Below are 18,889 nucleotides of genomic sequence, written 5' to 3' on the forward strand. Positions count from 1 at the left end.
AAAAATTAAATTTCTATATAAATTATACAACAAATTTACGTTTAAAAAAAAAAAAAAAAAAAAAAAAAAAAAAAGCAGAAAACCAGCAAATGAAGGAAGCTAGGAAAACAAAAAAAACAAAGAAAACAAATTAAATGAAAAATAAATTTACATTTCTTTGTAAATTATTCCTATGAAAAAAAAAAAAAAAAAAAAAAACGTTCAGAATAATTATACAGCTACCTCCCTCTCCACAATCCATTCTCCCGAATATATATATATATAAATCCTTACGTGCGTCATATCCCCTACAAACAAAAAGATATACATATACATATACGCATACATATTCCATCGTCCTTGCAATATATACATTACACACACATATATATATATACATATATATAACAAACTTGCGAGAACCACTGAATGATTATTTATTTGATCCCCAAGTTGAAGGAAAACAAGGGTGTTGATCCTCTATGTCAAAATGTCAAAAAGGGTGAATTATTATGAAGTATTGGGGGTACCACAGGATGCTGATATAAGTATAATCAAGAAGTCGTATAGGACCCTGGCTATGAAATGGCATCCTGGTAAGTTTTATTTATTAGCATTGTTGGAGATCGAACGGAGTGAACTGTAGAGTGTACACATACTCAATGAACGATGTTATATTTGTGTGTGTTCATGATAAGTGTTTCAATATATCTACTGGATGCGTAACATTATTTATCTTATTATGTTTTCACAATGTGTGAGTTACAAAAAAAGGAAGAATCCAAGTTTACAGAACTGGGTGAAGGAATCTATACAATGTCCACATTGTTACGTATATTCCTTCAGCACATACCCCCACCCCCCTTTTGTTTTTCATTACATATTTGTTTTTCTAATTCATGGTTAAATATGTACACGTGTATTCTTTACCAGAACCATCTATGCACGACAAGACTTAACCGTTCAAGTTATATATGTTTCGTTAATAAGAATAAACGTGTGATTATCGAAAAGCTGTATGTTACTTACACATTTTCACTCTCTCTCTCTCTCTCGCTCTCTCTAACACACACTTGTGAAATTTGTTTTGTTATAAACTATTTATACTATATAGCATGCTTAAAAAAAAAAGGCTTCGTCAAATGGAATAAAATACTTTCCAAACAATTAACTTTTATAACACTTGTTTGAGAAAGAATGATAAAATAAATATAAACACTTATTTTTACGCATTTCATCGCGCACTCATTCATTCACGCACTCTCTCTATCTATCTCTTTTTTTTTTTTTTTTTTTTTTTCACGCTTCATAGATAAGAACCCAAATAATAAGGCCGAAGCAACCGAAAGATTTAAACAAATTTCCGAAGCTTATGAGGTTCTGTCCGATCCTAAAAGGAGGAGAAAATATGATCGTAATAAAATTGAAGCTTTTAAAAAAAAAAAAAAAAAAAAAAAAATTAATAAAATAAAAATAAAGCACAAATGAAACCTATACAAACGCATATATATGTAAAAAGGAGAATTATACATTTTAATTCCTGATCATGTGACGCATTCCCATTTTTACCATTTTTTTCTCACATTTTCTTTCCCTTTTACTCCCACAAACATTTTTAGTATACGGAACTGATGAGAACTACGTGACCGATGAAAATGACGAGTTTTCAAATTTCCACAAAAATTTTGGATTCAACGATGCACAGAGAATTTTCGAAATGTTCTTTGGAGATTCTACTCCGTTTGGCAACGATTCCTTTTTTAGTGATGTTATGGGTTCCCCCTTCGCCGACAAGAGAAGAGGAAGAATGCCAAGATCGAATGACCCATTTGATAACTTTTTTGGATCATCTTTTAATATATCCTTTGGTTCCTCCAACTTTGACAGTAGGTTTTGTGTTTCAGTGTGTGGAAAGTTTATTTCTTAAGAGATATAGAAAGAGATAGAGAAAGAGACAGAGAAAGAGATAGAGAAAAAAAAAAAAAGAAAAAAATCACTGTATATATGTGTGTCAATTTTTCACAATTTAAATGCAACAACTACCCCAAAGAAAAATACATTTTGCGTGTAACACGTATACGTGTATAACAAATGACACCTTTGCTGTTATTGCACATTATATAAATCTCTCATTATTCATCAATTTCCCCTGAATTTTGTAGACTTTATGGATGGAGGTTCTTGCTTTACGTCTGTAGAAACATCCACATCGAATGGAGGTAAGTTCAAAAATCGAGTTGTAAAAACATCAACATCCAAAACGACCTCCATTGTTAACGGGAAGAGGGTTACCAGAATCGAGACTGTGAAAACTTTGCCAAATGGAACCATCGAAAGGACTGTGACAGAACGAGAGGAAGACGGACGAGGAAATGTTAATATGAGGCAGTTACCAGCGCATGAAATGAGACGAAACAAGAGATAAGGTTCCTATTCGTAGGTTATTAATCGAAAGGAAGGTCAAGGGAAAAGGAAAAATAAAATGGACGAAATGAGGGGCGAATAAATAATGTTCTAAATTGCCTACCCCACGTATACATGTCAAGGACAAGTGATAAACATGAACGATTGACACCATGGACCGATACAATCGATTGGCATCCTTTTTCATTTTAGAAAATTTCTACATGTATAAAATTAAACATACACGAATGAGAACAGAACCAGTTGTGGAAATGCATGTAAATAATCCGTTAGAAGCCATATTACAACAAGAGTTCCCATATGTTACGATTTGATCAAGTGGTACAAGCGCCCAACCCTTTCCTTGCTTTATAGAGAGAAGTTACACTTGACATGTTAAACACATCATCATAGACAGAACACTCAGATTTTGCCATCTGTCCAGTTTATTCATGAAACAATTTTTACCTAATTGTTTCGAACAAAACTGAATGAAGAAAAAAATGAAAAAAACAATTCTTACAAGTACAGAACAGTATGAGGAAACAAATTACAAATTGTTCATTATGCATTACTTACGATGAATTTCTTTTGCGAATATGCATCTCACATTATTTTTTTATCAGTATTTTTCTTATGTTTTTTTATTTTTTTAATTTTTTTTTTTTTTTTTTTTTTTTTTTTTTTTTTGCATTTTTTAAAATATTATGCCACGTTGTCCCATTTGGAAACGGCAAAAATGCACATATATCTAGATGTAAGCATTTTAACATGCCACTATATGCATGTACGTTATGTGTATGTATATGAGATCTCTATATCGGTATATATATACCTCTTCTTATCTATGCGTCAAAAAGGAAAAAATAAAAAAAATAAAACGAATATAGCCAGCTCCTCTTTACTCGAAAGTTGTGTATACGTACAAGTATACATGCTTGTAGGAGAACGGGGAAATTTCATAAATACAAATATGTATTAAGTATGTTATAAGAATAAATATCTTTTTCTTTTTCTTTTTTACAAATGCGTAGACCTACTGTACAAGACAAGAAAAAAAAAAAAAAAAAAAAAAAAAGGGTATTAACTATATATATGAGTAATGTTTTGTAAAAAAAATGTTGCAAATACTTATAATGCATGCATATATTTATATAAGATAATTTTGCAGTCATGAACTTTTTTTTTTTTTTTTTTTTTTAATTTTTTTACAATTACAAGGTAAGGACAACTGTATATGTGTTGAATTTTTTCCATTATCAACTTTTTTTCAACAAGGTATATATTTCTGCCCCCTTTTTTTTTTTTTTTTTACGTTGTTTTTAAAAGTTGCTGAATGTGTATATATGCACATTATTACATTTATGTACTATTGTGCAAATATATAGGCGTACACAGCACAATCGAGTTCACTGTTCATTTTTATTATTTTTAATCCTAAACATTAAAGCAGTTATACGGCACATCAATTAGAGAGGCTTGCTATGCCTATCACGTCTCTTATTATTTCTAGTACTACTGATGGGATTGCTGCACGTGTTAAAGTATTTTAGCACTCGGTCGCACCAGTACGTCTAGGCCATTATATATACATATATATGTATATATTTTATTTTATTTTATTTTATTTTTTTTTTTTGCACCTCTTTTGAGCAGTAGAAAAAGTGAGCCATTGTTCAGCCGAAGAGACAGTTATGAATTGCCAACATAGCACTACTTCAACATGATTCGGCTGTTCACGTATATTACTTTATTGCCTGATTGAACTTGAAATGGGGTAGACGTGTAGAGGAGTTGATGGAGGATCCTAGTTTTTACAAATTGGTGCAGTACACACACCATGGTCTGATTGCATTATTATGTTAATTATATAATTGAAATGCATTTTTAATAAATATATGTAACGTGTGAAATTGTGAAACTTGGGGAAAAAATAAAAAACGAGAAATAAGTATCCCAAGGAGTTATTATAGTAGCAGTAGCTGGTGAGAGGGACGTAATATTATGACTCAGCCTAAGACACATATAATTATTTCTTCCCTCCATTGGAACATTTTGGAAGTGTTCAATCGATTTTGTGAGTAAAGATATATATATATATATATATATATATATATATATAGTTCTATAACTAGTAGTCAAAGAAAATGAGTTAAAAAGATATATCCAAATATGCCACTAGATGTCGAAAATTTCTATCACTTTTGGTCTTTTTGAAAAATTACACGATATATATGATGGCATAAAAATGGCATTGTTATGGGTTACACATTCATCTTATGTGTTATGTGTAGAGATGGATAAGCAGAGGTTGGATGTGAAGAGATATTCATGCTGCTAGGTTTTCCCATTTTGCTACTCCATTTTGGTTCACCATTTTCTTCCCCATTTTGCCGCTCCACCTCGCTCGTAGGCTATGGGCTTAATCCATTCTCGTAGTAGTTTGCCGTGTACTTGTGAAAGACTTTGTTAAATTTTTTCCCATTCGGGTTTTTATCCCCATGTTTATTCATGAAAATTTTCGTGCACCTGTTGTTGTTGTTGTTGTTCTTCTTCTTCTTGTGTTTTTTTGGTAGATTGGTGGGAGAAATATCTGTAATAATTTAGAGACGGATATCTATTTATCATAACTTTAAGAATGGCTTGGGCACGCAGATCCCTGTGTTCAATGTAACGATGTATTAATTCATCGGTAAGCAATTGTAATGGATCCATCAAAGGGATGAGATCGTCTTTATCAGGTTTTCTATCATAGGGATATAAAGCCATTCTACGGGCTATACATATTGATTTGAAAATTTGTATTTGTTGCTTTCTAGTAGTAAAATTAATTCTACGTGGTAAAATAAGACCATTTTCTCCAATGAAATTATGTAAGATATGTGTGTGCCTCCATATAAACGGGCATTTTAAATTAAGTATTTTTTTTTTATTAAAAGAAGGGTTCCAATACTTTTCATTTTTGTCATTACATGTAATTGAATCATCTGTGTTCGTGTTTTTGTTAAAACCTACATGTTCATTATATTCATCCGAATAAGGGTTGTATAATTTGTATTGTTCTTTTAGGGACCTCTTAATTGCACGCCTTTGTTTTTTCACTTCAACAATAGATGCCAATTTGGCATATTCATTAAATTCGTAAGAAATTTCTCTTCTCAAATCTGTTACTTCTTTGAAAGGGTTCCAATATGGATCTATATAAATGTCTTTATAACTTAAATTGGAGATATGTTTTTTTTTTTTATTAATTCTTTCAAATATATTTTTTGTTATTTTTATTTCTTCTTTATTTAATTCTTCTATAACTGGAGATATATCATATTCCACACTATCTTTATCAACTTTTTTTTTCATTTTATATATTTCTTCTAGACATTCATCAAATAGTGCATTACTTGATGTTTCTTTTGATACTTTTATATTTTCCAAATTTTCCTGTAATTTTGTTTTCCCCTCCTCCTCATGTTTCATTTCACTTTTGTTTCTATACTTTGTATGAAATTTCTTGCCACTAATAACAAGTTTACTGTTCATACGCAATGTCCATCTCATTTCAGTCAATATATTTGATAAGATATCATTATCGAGTAATTTCCACGTTTTATTCATTCTTCAATCGTTTGTTAAAAAAAAAAAAAAAAAATGGTGCAAAACATTAATAAGTGGAATAAATTCACGAATTGTTACATAAGGGGTTAGTTCGTGTGAAATGTAACGGAAGGAAAAGTTCACAATTTTTCTTTCTGGTTCTACAATGAGTGGTAGTGCATGTGGGGTTGGGGAACCTTAATGAGTTAACCAATTCGGTCTACTCTATGAGGGTTCCTTTCATCCGTTTAATTTCGTCCCTTGGTCTCTTCCTTTTTTTTTTTTTTTTTTTTCCTAGGAGGAAATGTTCCTCTGGTTAATAATAGAACCGAATTGACAACTTGTAAGACACAGGTTTGTCACAAAATGAGAAAGCGAACATTTTATTTCTCTTGTGAGGCATACTAAGTAATATCTCATCCCTTTTTGCACTATGTAGAGCTACTAGCCTTCACGGAAGCACTTTTTGTATACTACACTATATATTGCTTACTCGATACACCTGCGATCCTTGCATACCCTAACACGTATCTGATTCTATTTGTGATTGGGTACCTTATAGCACTTTTGATTTGGTTTCTGGTTTGGTTTCTTCTTAGGTTTCTTCTTAGGTTTCTTCTTTGGTTTCTTCCTAGGTTTCTGCCTAGGGTTCCCGCTTAGTTTCCTGTTTGGATACTTTCTACCATTTGTGTTTGCATTGTTGCATATTTGAAGAACCTTTTTTTTTTGGGGTAGTTGTGGACTAAAATGTTCAGAAAAAATGGAAAAAAAAAAAAAAAAATTTCCTCTTTGTGCCCTGTTTTCCAATGTATATTTTGTTTTATTTTTAATTATATATTTATTTTTTTTGAGATAGTTGGAAATGCATCTTTTAAAAATTTTAACACATTTGTCAACAGGAGAACTTGAGAACATTTGTAAATGATTTATTATTATTATTTTTTTTTTTTTTTCTATTTTCAGCGAATTTTATCTTATTTTACTTCGTTTTATTTTATTTTATTTTATTTTATTTTTTTTGTGTGCATAACAGGCATCAACCTGAGCAATCACATTGCTGTACATATTATTGTAAACAATCTTATTAAATCACACTTGACCAACTATCTTTCGCTTTTTTTTATTTTTAATTTTATTCTGTTTTATTATTTTATTTTTTTTGTTTTATTATTTTATTTTTCTAATGTTGCATATAGAAGACAGTTGTCGCTGTATGCAGTGCCACTGCACAATACTCCCGATATAGATTATGTGTATATTTATTTTACACAATTTCTTATGTAAGCGCAAGATGCTTATTAACCAAAGGGGTTATGTGATCCCGTGATTGGTAATCCTTTTTTCTTTTTCCGTTTCTTTTGTTTTTTGTAATTTCAATTTATTTTTGTTCTTTTCCTTTTTTTTCCATTTTTTTCCTTTTTTTTTTGTGTACAAAAGCACACTCCAATGTGTGAGTGTACATGTACGGTTAAGATATGGTATTTCCTTTATTAAAAAAGAAAAGTTGCATGATTGTGTCTTTATGATGTCCTAATTATTGTGCTGCAAGGAGGGATGTTTCATTTTCTGCGTTTGTTATGTTTTGTTTGATAAGGTATGAGCAATTGTTTTCTAAGTTTTTTCCACTCTTTCTATATCTTATTCTCTTCGTTTGTTACACCTCCTCTCTATACTTTCTGGAGAATCACAATTCCAAAAAAAAAAAAAACACTAATCATCTATCATATTGTCCTTTTGGGGAACATTTTGTCAAAATTATTGAAGTGCACGTAAGAGAGACTTTCACCTTAACTTTACACACAAGAGAAAAGGCATCACATGTTGGGGAACACACGTGTAGAAGCAACGTCGACATCAATCACACCGTTAGCAGCTACAACCACAGCAAATGAACCCGTAGCTACTACATCCATAGGAACTGCACCTACACTTGTGAAGAAGGATGCATAAATTGAAAAAAGCCAAACAAAGAAAGTACTCACACATTGGAGTATAAAATATAAAAAAAAAGTATGTCGAAAATGTTTTTAACCGAAGCAAAAGGTAAAAAAAAAAAAAAAAAAAAAACTACATATCATAAAAAGGAAGACGAGAAAAGATTCTCTTAGGAGGAATGAAACATATCTTGTCTTCTTTAATAAGAAGTTTTTATATAACTTTAAAACATAGTTTAAAGAAACGTTCACCAAAAATACAAAATTTTGATATACAGTCCTCACCCATTTCTTATAATTTTTTTTTTTTTTTTCAATTATTTATTGCTCTCTGTTCCAAATTTTCCCTTTTGTCTTATGCTTTAAAGTAGGACTTTTCTTTTTAAAAATAGGAAAAATACAGAACATGTTATTTTTCTCTTCTCCTCGAAAAGGAAGAAATGAAATAAAAACGCATGTACATACACAGATACGTAGATGCAAAGTCACGTGCAGAAGGATGTAACCTTTATAACATTTTTTTCTTGAAATATTTACATTCTTAAAATTGAAAACGTTTCCCAATTTTATTCTTCAAAGTGATTTTTTCTAAAAAAAAATGTTATGTTGTTCAAAAAGAGTCCCAGGTATAATTCTTTTTTTTTTATTTTATTTTTTCTGAAAACATTGAATAAATAAAATATATCCCCGGGTGGGGGTGGGGGTAAAGAAACAGAAAGATGTGTCTTATATTTTCTAATTTAAGGTTGAAATGTTTGGAGAACAGAAAATTGAGTAAAATTTCTTGAGTACGTCAAAGCATAATTGTGCATGATATGATAGTTCGATAAATTTGAATACTTTTGGAACTAGTAGAAATGACAAATGGGTGAATGAAACAAAAGAAAGGAAAAGGAAGAATATCAGAAGTATATGAGAGATGAGAGACATGCACGACAAGAACAAGAAAAGGTGTATCTAGAGCTGAAGCATGAGATGCTGGAACGTCAGACGATGGAATACCAGACGATGGAACATCAGACGATGAAAAATCATGAATGGAATCAAGGGGAATCAACGGAGCAAGAGAGTTCACCATCCATGTATGAAACAACATATGAGGGTCACGTGTTTCAGACAAAAAAGAAGATGAAAAGGAAATTTGTTCCTATATATTGGAAGAACAATTGGAAAAAAAAAACATTATCAAAGGGTGTGAAGAAAGAAATCTTGAAAGGAGGAATGTTATATAACTTCATCCATTAAAATGGAGAAGAATGAACATGCCAAGGATATTCAAACTAGAGGAATTATTTCAAGAGAGAAAAAACTGTGTAGATGTATCAGAACTGGTTGGAGTCAGATGCAGGGAAGAGGTGACAATCTTGGCAGATGTGCAAAAATGAATCAATCTGAGTGGTATCCTTAGATGGCTTATAGAGGCACGTACATGGGGAAGCAGTGAACTTAATAAATCATTGGAATTTAGTCTTATTGGAAGAATGGTAAGCGAAAGAAAAAACCGATATATATGAAGAACCACATGCACGTAGTGGAAAACATAAGGACATTAAGGAATAAACCAGAATATAAAATTCCCGACATTGGCAGCCGTGAGAGTAGTGCAATCCGTTACAATATCGACAGCAATTACAGCAACTACATCAGCTGCAGCAGCTTCAAAAGTGGCAGAGGAACGTCCATCAAAGATTCAGTTGCATCAATTAAGGAGGAGTATGTGTTGGGGATAATAGTGAGGGGAAGAATAATGGCACACCTTTTGTAAGATCGAATGATGGAAGAAAAGGTAAGGAAAAATTGCAATGACTTAGAATAACAAGGAAAGATTTGGAATGGAAGAATGAATGCAAGCTAGTGGGTTACACAGTAGTAATCAATTGTGAAGATGATGATGATGATGGAGATAATGGAGCGGTGAATGATGTACAGATTATGAAGGTAAAAATTCCACCCATGGGATGGAATGACACATCATTGGAACGTACGATCAGAAAGAAGAGTAAGATTGATAAGGGAATTTAGGAATGGATGATGAAATTGAGGGAAGAGGGGATTATACCTAGTGAGAAAGTCTACCTGCCAAGAGGTCCAAAGGAGTGGAAAGAAGAAGAAGAGCCACTTATTAAACAAATAAAAGAAGAAAATGAGAAAATAAAAGAGGATAAAAGGATATATTAAAGGAGGAAATAGAAAAAAGAATAAATATACAGGAAAAAAAAAAAAAATAAAATAAAAAATTCACAACTTAAGTACCAGTATATGAAGATTAAAACTAAGAAGAATTGTATTTCAAAGCATAAAACACACGAAGGAGCAGATGACAAATTTATTTCAAAAAATATGTCCACGGAAATGGCACAGGGGGTTCAGAAATTCAAAAGTATGTAACAAAAAAAAAAAAAAAAAAAAAAAAAAAAATATGGATGGAGTTGTGGAGGTCGGGATTCACAGCAGGAGCATAGAGAGGTAGAAAAGGTAGCACAGGAAGGAGCAGGAGTTGTACACGCAGAGGACTTATCATACATTAGAGACATAGCACACGCAGAGGACATATCCATACATTGGCGTAGGAAAAAAAGTCTTGGGTCCCTAATGCTCCAAAAGAATACTTAACGATGATATAGTTTGCCCATGGAAAGTGTGTCGATGGAGTAATCACTCAAGACGAACTAATGAGTTCCCCATATAGATAAGAAAAAATGGATTAAGGAAAATTCTTGGGCAGAAACGGATTTACATTTATACAAAATTTCTAGATACAACATTGTTATACACATTATCATTGAATATCAATTCGAAAATAAAATTTCGAGATGGCACTGCAAGGAATGAAGATGCTTTTTTTTTTAATGACACTTGTTTGTATCGGGGCGCACCTTCAAATGATAGTGCTTATGTATTAGGGAAAAATGGTGAAAAAAAAATTTACTGCAAATAGAAAACAAAGCTTTCGTCATTTCTTGTATTCACATGGGAATAAAAAGATGTGGAAATTCTAAACCAAATGGAGAAATCAAACGAATGTATCATGAGGAAGAAGGAAAATTTTGCCCTTGAACATAGTTATGAAAAATGGAGAAAAGAATGTGTAAAAGATAATACGAATAAGGGTGCTACTGATGAAGGAACAGCGAATGCTGTTATTCACAGTAAGTATCAAGGAGAAAATGGAAATAATACCAATGATGCTAAAAATGATGCCAAAATTGATGGTAAAAATGATGCCAAAAATGATGGTAAATATGATGCCAAAAATGATGCCAAAAATGATGCCAAAAATGATGCCAAAAATGATGCCAAAAATGATGCCAAAAATGATGCCAAAAATGATGCCAAAAATGATGGCAAATATGATGCCAAAAATGATGGCAAATATGATGCCAAAAATGATGGCAAATATGATGCCAAAAATGAAACTAGTAAAGGCGAAAATAATAAAAAGAGGAAAAAAAATAACGGAGGAGAGAAAAAAAAAGAAATCAAAAGATTTTCCTTGTTTGGTCAGGTAAAACCAGTGGATGTAATAAACAGAGGAATTGATGTGTATCCATATCTGAGAAATGAAGAAAATTTATACGTGGATGTTTTGATCATAGGTTCTGGAATTTCAGGACTAGCTGCTTCATACTACTTAAACAAATGCAATGCGGACATATTAGTAATCGAAGGAAGAAATCGAATTGGAGGAAGAACATTTTCCACAATTTTGCCTGAACGGAAAATAAAAAATAATGTATTGTCTGAAACGATAGTCGATTTGGGTGCAAATTATTTCCACTGTTGTGAAAATGAACATTTGTCAAGTGACAATAACACAAAAACGAAAGAGAATAACAAAATAAATGAAATGGATAATACAATCAAGAAGGAGTTATTTTCTATGTATTCAGAAGGAACTATTGGTACTGAAGAAGGGACAATGAGAAAAGGTAAAAGAGGGAGGAAAAGAAAAATTTTGAAGAATAATGCCACAAAAATGAAATATATGCAACAAATTGATAAGTTAAAAGGTAAAACTTATTTAGACTCCTTTAGGAAAGAAGAAATGGATAAAATATTATCTGAAAATGTGAATCTATTCAAACAGCAATATGGAAAACTGTTAAAAGAATTTGGGAAATTTCCCACGAATTGGGGAACAGATGGTATACACAATGAAAATTCTGAGTCAAACAATAAGACTAATGGAAAGAAAAACAGATGTGACGTGCAATATATGCAAAAAAAAATTAGTAGACATATGAACCAATTAAGCACAGTTGAGGAAATAAACAAATCGTGCAGTGATTCTAATTACTTGTACATGAGAAAAAAAAAAAGGGAAAAAAAAAAAAAAATAAGGAAAAATATGCTTTTCATGTTGAGATATAACATTGATAATATTTGTTCTTTGTATGATTATATATACAAAAAGAAGGAAGCAGAGGGTGAAAAGAATAAAAAAAATGATGTGTTAACTTTTTTAAAAGATATGGATGAAAATGTAAAACTTTATACTTACCTAAGTGATAGTTGCATGTGTTTACCACCTAGTTGTACCAGATATTCAGAATCCACACCATTTTGCAATTATCCACACATTTCAAAAGATGAAAATAAGAAATTAAAAATCCTCGAAGTTAATAAAGACACAAGAAGGAGAAGAGAATTTGATAAATCAGTTACACAACTTGCTAATAACTTAAAACCGAGAATTTCTTTAGTATGTGGTAAGGACAATTGGGAATCCACTTTTTATGCTTTTTGGTATAATAATGAAAATGGGAGAAAAATACAAAGCTTTAAAATATATAGGATGAATTTACTATGTGATAAAATTAGAATTAGAGCTTACAGAAAAATAAAATCTTTCTTATTTATTAACAACGTTAATGGATATAATAATACCGTTGATAAGTATCCACACCCCGACATTGAATTATACGCACATGTATTCAATCGTTTGAAACAGAGAAGAAATCACAATCCAGTTCTGACATATGGCCAAAAAAGACAATTTCAAAAACATGGATCAAATGAAGAAGAAAAAGAGAAAAAAAAATTAAAATGTTTATCACACCAATTTGATTTAATCCATAGGAGGGAAAATGGTATACAAATGATCTCACCACATAAGTATCAACAGGAAGAGGATGTAAAAAAACGATCCGATCAGACAAGTGTTCAAAATGTTGAATCGTCTATGAGGAGTAAATGGAATTTGTCTTATCAGAATGTTGAAATTGATTCCATGCCGAAAGGTTGTCATCACATAAGTTTGCAAGGGACTGATCCCGTGAGGAGAGTTTTTCCAAAACTTGGCGAATCTGATAGCACAGAAAATATGAAGAGAAAAAAATCGAAACGAGTTTATAAGCTTATGAAGAAAAAATCATTCATTGGTAAGGACATTGAAAAGTACGACAAGGATGCAATAAGGTATGGTAATTATTATGATTATGGAGAGGAATATTACAAGATTGTTAAAAAAAAGAGTGATAATATGTTTATAAGTAACAAAAAGAATATAACAAAAACGTTTTTATATAATGAAGAAAACAAAAGGAGAAGTATGTGGGATTTATTAATGGAATGTACAGAAGAAATAATTAATGAAATGAATTTGAATCAACAGAATTTCTCACTTGAAGAATGGAAAATATTAATGGTAATATTGCAATCAAGATATGGTTATGGTAGTGATTTAAGGGAAACATCTATATCCATGTCTAGACTCCCTTTTGTTAATAATACAGATATTGATATCTGTCCAGATTATGGCACTGATGATTACATTTTAAAAAATATAAAATATTATAATAGAATTAAAAAATATGAACAAGTTCCTCACATTACCACTTTTAAGGACACCACCAGTTCTGATCAAATTGTTTTGGATGGATGGAAATGGTTAATAAACTTTTTATCTGAGGATATTCAAAATAAAATCCTTCTCAACACGGTTGCTGAAATGGTGTGTATAAAGGAGGAGGACGACACTCCTGAGGGGTCAAAGAACAACCTTGTAAATCGTACCTCCGTTCAGGCTTCTACTGGGTCTGAGTTTGCAATGTCTACTGTTGTCGGAGGTGCTACGTCAGCTGTTTCGATCGTTACATCTGATTCTCTCGCTACTTCTTCTCTGGCCACTCCTCCCCATGATAGCGAGGACAACCCACTTGGGCATTCCCAACCGAGCGGTTCCCCTCCTAGAGAACCTCAGCATCGTGACAGAGGGATTATCAAAGTGGAAAATATAATCAGTGGCGATAATAATAGTGCTGCGTTTGATAGAAATAATGTTTGCACTCTCACAGAGGAAAATGTGAAACACAATAAAAAAAGGACTCATCCTGAGGAAGAACGATGGAATGGGAATCAGATTCGTCATACGAGAGTTTCAAAAGTAGATCATAAATTAATGAAATTGTGTAAAACGAACGAAATAGTAGAGACATTAAAAAAATGGTATGAACCGAATGATGAGATAGAAAATTACCATGTTATGGTGAAGTGTAAAAGTTACGATACTTGGATGAAAGATATTAATAAGAAATTTCATGGAACATCGGATTTAACAAATTGCAAATATACCAATGTGAACATTTTTGCTAAATATGTTATTGTTGCTTTGCCTCTTGGATGTTTAAAAGAAGATGGGAAAAAAACAAAAAAGAAAAATTCTTATTTACAATTTGAACCAAAGTTACACCCACTTAAGGTTAAAGCACTGAATAATTACAAAATGGGCAATCATAATAAAATAATTTTACGATTTTATCCTTTCGATTTTGCATGGCCATTTGATAGTTTACAAATAAATTGTATTGATCAGAAATTTCAATTTCTTAATCTACATGCATATGGAAAACTTGGATGTATATTAGTACACTGTTTCCCTCCTTGGTCATGTACTTATGGGCATATTAAAAAAGAACGTTATATAGTTAATGAATGTTTATACACTCTACATAAAATGTTTGAAAAATGTGAGAAACAACTACCTGTACTTGTTGATTATATTGTTACAAATTGGCAAGATGATAATTTTTCTTGTGGTTCATATACATATCCACATATCAATTGTACCGACAACGATTTAATTTATTTGAGATCTCCACACCCTCTTAATAATCCAAAGGTTGTTTTTTGTGGTGAATATTTATCAAAAAGTTACTTCCAATGTGTAGATGGAGCCTACGACACAGGCATACGAGCTGCCGAAGACATTGCACACATTGGATTGAAATTAAAGAGTTTCGATAACAAATATTACAATACAGATGTTTTTTTCTTCCCTCAAGGCACTTGTCCATTTACTAACATACCTTTACCAAAGATGAAAGAGAACCTCCTTGGATTTTACATAACCGATGGTAGTGATGAAGCTCTAACTGATTATGAAAGTTCTTCAGAAAATGAATTCGATAGCATTTCCACTATCCCTTTGTCAATACTCAAACAGGAGCATGATTTTTTGTCTTATTCATTAAACAAAGTTGTGGACTTTTTTAACCGTTTGAAGATTGAACCTGTTAGTAAAACTTCAGAAAATGGTCATACAAAAAAGACAGGAAAAAATGCAAAATTTAAGCGAGAACAACCGGAAGAGGATCCCACGAGTAATGTAATTAACGAAAATTCTCCAGAAAAATTAGTATGCCAAGATAACGATAAAATTGGTAGTGCTTCTGTCGATAGAATGAACTCCACTGATATTCACGAAAGTCAGGCACTAGCAAATGATAACGACAAAACTAGTGTGATCCCATTATCAGAAGAAGAAGAAGAAGCAGGAGCAAATGAAGAAGAAAATGTAAGGCAGGGATGCACACTTAGAAATGAACACAAACTTGATTCCGTTTCAGGGAACATTTTAAACAAAAACATAAATTTGGATAAATTGAATAAGATTATTATAAGTACGGAAGGTGAAAATATGATATGTTTGGATGAGGAAGATAGCAGTAATGATAAAAAAGTTACTGCTGAAACTGGTATCCCACCTGAATTCGAAAATAGAGATTCAAGTATGCTTGAGGATTTATCTCGAAAATGGTTCATATCTGGATCTCCACAGTTACCCCACGAATTGTTCACACAAGGAGCGTTAGATTTACCCATAGATTGGCTCACATCAGGGGAAGCAGATTTACCAGAAGATTTGCGGCTGAAATGGATAATATCGTGGTCAGAAAGTAAATTTCCCGCGAATAGCTTAGTAAAGACACAGAAGAATATACATAATACACATATTTTACACAAAATTGGAAAAATTGAAGAATACACATTTCCAAGCAACTATGAAAAGTTCATTTTGTACGTGGATAAATATATAATAAAATTGAACGATGTTATTTTCCACAATTATAATAAAATTGAGATAAATTCGTTAAAAAATAATATAACAATACCCATTTTTTTAAAATTGAAATTTATGCTATGCGAGTATTTATCATGCGTGCAGAAAAAATATCATCATTTTCAATATTTTATTCAAAAGGAATTATTTTCCAAAATTGAAAAGTCTAAAGATGTTCTTATGAAACATTTAGACTTGAATGAGGAAGCTAACCTGGATACACTGTTAAAATTTTTGGAAGGAAAAATAAATTATCAGTTAAGTGTCGAAATAGGGAAAGAAAAAAAAAAGGAGAATGAAAATGTTCACATTTTGCCTGAATATTCAGATCATGTGGAAAAATGTGCAAATAATTTTAATCATAATCATAGTTCTTCGATGAATAAAGAACAAAATGTTGAAAGTTGCGGAAAAGACGATGAGAAATCTTACGATATCACGTCACAACATAATAGAGAAGGAGCAAAAATGCTTAGGGGAAATATGAAGAACGGTTCAGATAAAAATGAAGAAAAAATTGTGGAAGAAAATAAAAAATTCGAAAAAAATATGTACAGTTCAGAAAAAAAAAATCAAAAGGAGAATGTGTGCAAAGATTTAGATATATACGAAGAACAGAAAATAAATAATATGTATGTTCAATATAAACAATTGTGTGAGCTGAACAAATATATGAATTATTTTTTAAGTCAAAGGTTCATGTCAAGCATAGGTGCAAAACAATGTATTAATTATTTAAATGAATATCACAAAATTAAATTAAATTGTACGGGTTTCCTTTTTTTTTTTTGTTATCTTTTGGAATATATAATAAAAGAAATAAATTATGACACACATCATCATTTTATTGATTCTACTGTAATTATCCAGTTGTTATGTGATTACCTATATTACTTGATATTTTACAAAAATGATGTTTTGTGCTATAAATGCATGAATGGGGGGGAATTAATCATGTGTGATTTTGTCGGATGCACCCAAGGATGGCATTCTTACTGCTTATACACGAAAGCAGATGTAGACGATAGTAAATCAGAGGGTAGATGGGTTTGTCCCAGTTGTGTTCGTACTAATTTGTCCCAAGTTTTTCAGGTAAGTTAAGCAGTTAAAAAAAAAAAAAAAAAAAGGAAATCGAAAATGGGCGAGAAAAAATGATCTAAGCGAAAGATTGGTGCGAAACTGTGCAGGCACACACTTTTCACATGCCAGATGATATTGCCAGCTACGCACACTTGCACACATTTATTCCACTTCAATTTTGCACATCTTTTGTACATATTTTATGAATGCTACAGTAATGATAATTCGTGCCATTTTTTTTTTTTTTTTTTTTTTTTTTTTTTTTGCGTTTCCCCAACTTGATTTTGGTTACATCATTTTGCCAACGTCATTTTTCTGACACCATTTCCCCCATTTTAACTTCCCATTACTTTGTGCACCTTAGCGTGGATGTTATAACCAGAATGAAATCATACAGAACTACTGGAATAGACGAGTTTATATTTACAAAATAAAGTTTTTTCTTTCGAGAACACGAAGAATCAGAAGGAGATTAGACATGTTGCAAACAGAGCTGTCCAAAAGGATCAAATGATGTTTTTTTTTTATTTTTTTCTTCCTTTTTATAATATGCTATAATATATTATATATACAAAATATATATTTTTTTTTTTTTTTGTGTATACTACATTTGGGTACCTTTTTATACACCTAAACGTTAGTACCATATTTTACTCATATATTTTATTCGACACTTTTAGGGAAGAGTAAGGGGGGATAGGTTAACATAATTTTAATTGGCTCTTTATAACTACTCCTCTTTCCCTTTCCCTTTGCATTTCCCTTTTTTTTTTTTTTTTTTTTTTTCCGTTTTTTTGTTAAATGTTTCACATTTAAATAACGCACCTCTTTGAATATATTAAGAGGGGGAAATTTTAGAAAATTTGCATACGTAAAAATACATGTCCATTTTGTCATGTTATGTATGTATGCACTTATGCATATGAGCTTCCGCTTCGAGATCTTTATGTTTGCACAAATTTGACCCTCATTTTGATGCGCATTTTTATTTATTTCTCTGTATAACTCCGTTTTTTCATTTGGAATTTTCAATGATGGTTAAGTAGACAATGTAAGCACATAGACTAACGGGCACACATGAACCCCTTTATGAATATACTAACACGCATAGGGGTAAAGTACAATTATGCACATTATATGGGACACATTTTTATAAAAAATGGTTATCATATATCATAATTATAGTCCTGCGCAATCATTCGAAAAATGTACGAATTTTATAAATATAATATTGAAAAATATATATATATATATATGCTTCACAAGAATTAGATGGTGTGATATACAACCAAATGGGAAATAAGTTCATATGTGGAAAATTAAGCTACAGAGAGAAAAAAATAAAAAAAAGAAGAGATGATAAATAAAGGAAAAAAAAAAAAAAAAAAAAAAAAGGGGTATGGATAGGATAGGGAAAAGATACAAATGTTTACTTTTAAAAGTATATTCTGAATAATTGCACAGGACCAAAAATTGTGAATATGAAAAAGTGTGGACTTCCCTTCTTTTCTAACTATCTCATGTTGCATAATTTCCTTTATTCTATATTCCTCGTCGCAGG

At 31.3% G+C, this 18,889-nt stretch overlaps 3 protein-coding genes across 3 annotated transcripts; 2 read left to right on the top strand and 1 right to left on the bottom strand.

Annotated features, from left to right (window-relative positions):
• Nucleotides 1-469: 469 nt before the first annotated feature.
• On the top strand, nt 470-2,404 carry PGO_131190 (DnaJ domain containing protein; the record flags this gene model as incomplete). Its single annotated transcript, XM_028689635.1, has 4 exons — nt 470-575; nt 1,292-1,393; nt 1,599-1,865; nt 2,142-2,404. The coding sequence occupies 4 exons, from the start codon at nt 470-472 to the stop codon at nt 2,402-2,404; spliced, it is 738 nt and encodes a 245-aa protein (XP_028545436.1).
• A 2,483-nt stretch (nt 2,405-4,887) lies between these two features.
• PGO_131200 (hypothetical protein, conserved) lies at nt 4,888-5,994 on the bottom strand (the record flags this gene model as incomplete). Its single annotated transcript, XM_028689636.1, has 1 exon — nt 4,888-5,994. One exon carries the CDS (start codon nt 5,992-5,994, stop codon nt 4,888-4,890), a length of 1,107 nt encoding a protein of 368 aa, XP_028545437.1.
• A 4,917-nt stretch (nt 5,995-10,911) lies between these two features.
• Nucleotides 10,912-17,842, top strand: PGO_131210 (lysine-specific histone demethylase 1; the record flags this gene model as incomplete). The annotated part of the gene is made up of 2 exons (XM_028689637.1): nt 10,912-17,340; nt 17,693-17,842. The coding sequence occupies 2 exons, from the start codon at nt 10,912-10,914 to the stop codon at nt 17,840-17,842; spliced, it is 6,579 nt and encodes a 2,192-aa protein (XP_028545438.1).
• Between the last annotated feature and the right edge of the window lie 1,047 nt (nt 17,843-18,889).

This window comes from Plasmodium gonderi (assembly GCF_002157705.1).
Source record: "Plasmodium gonderi DNA, contig: Chr13, whole genome shotgun sequence".
In the NCBI taxonomy this organism is placed as follows: domain Eukaryota; phylum Apicomplexa; class Aconoidasida; order Haemosporida; family Plasmodiidae; genus Plasmodium; species Plasmodium gonderi.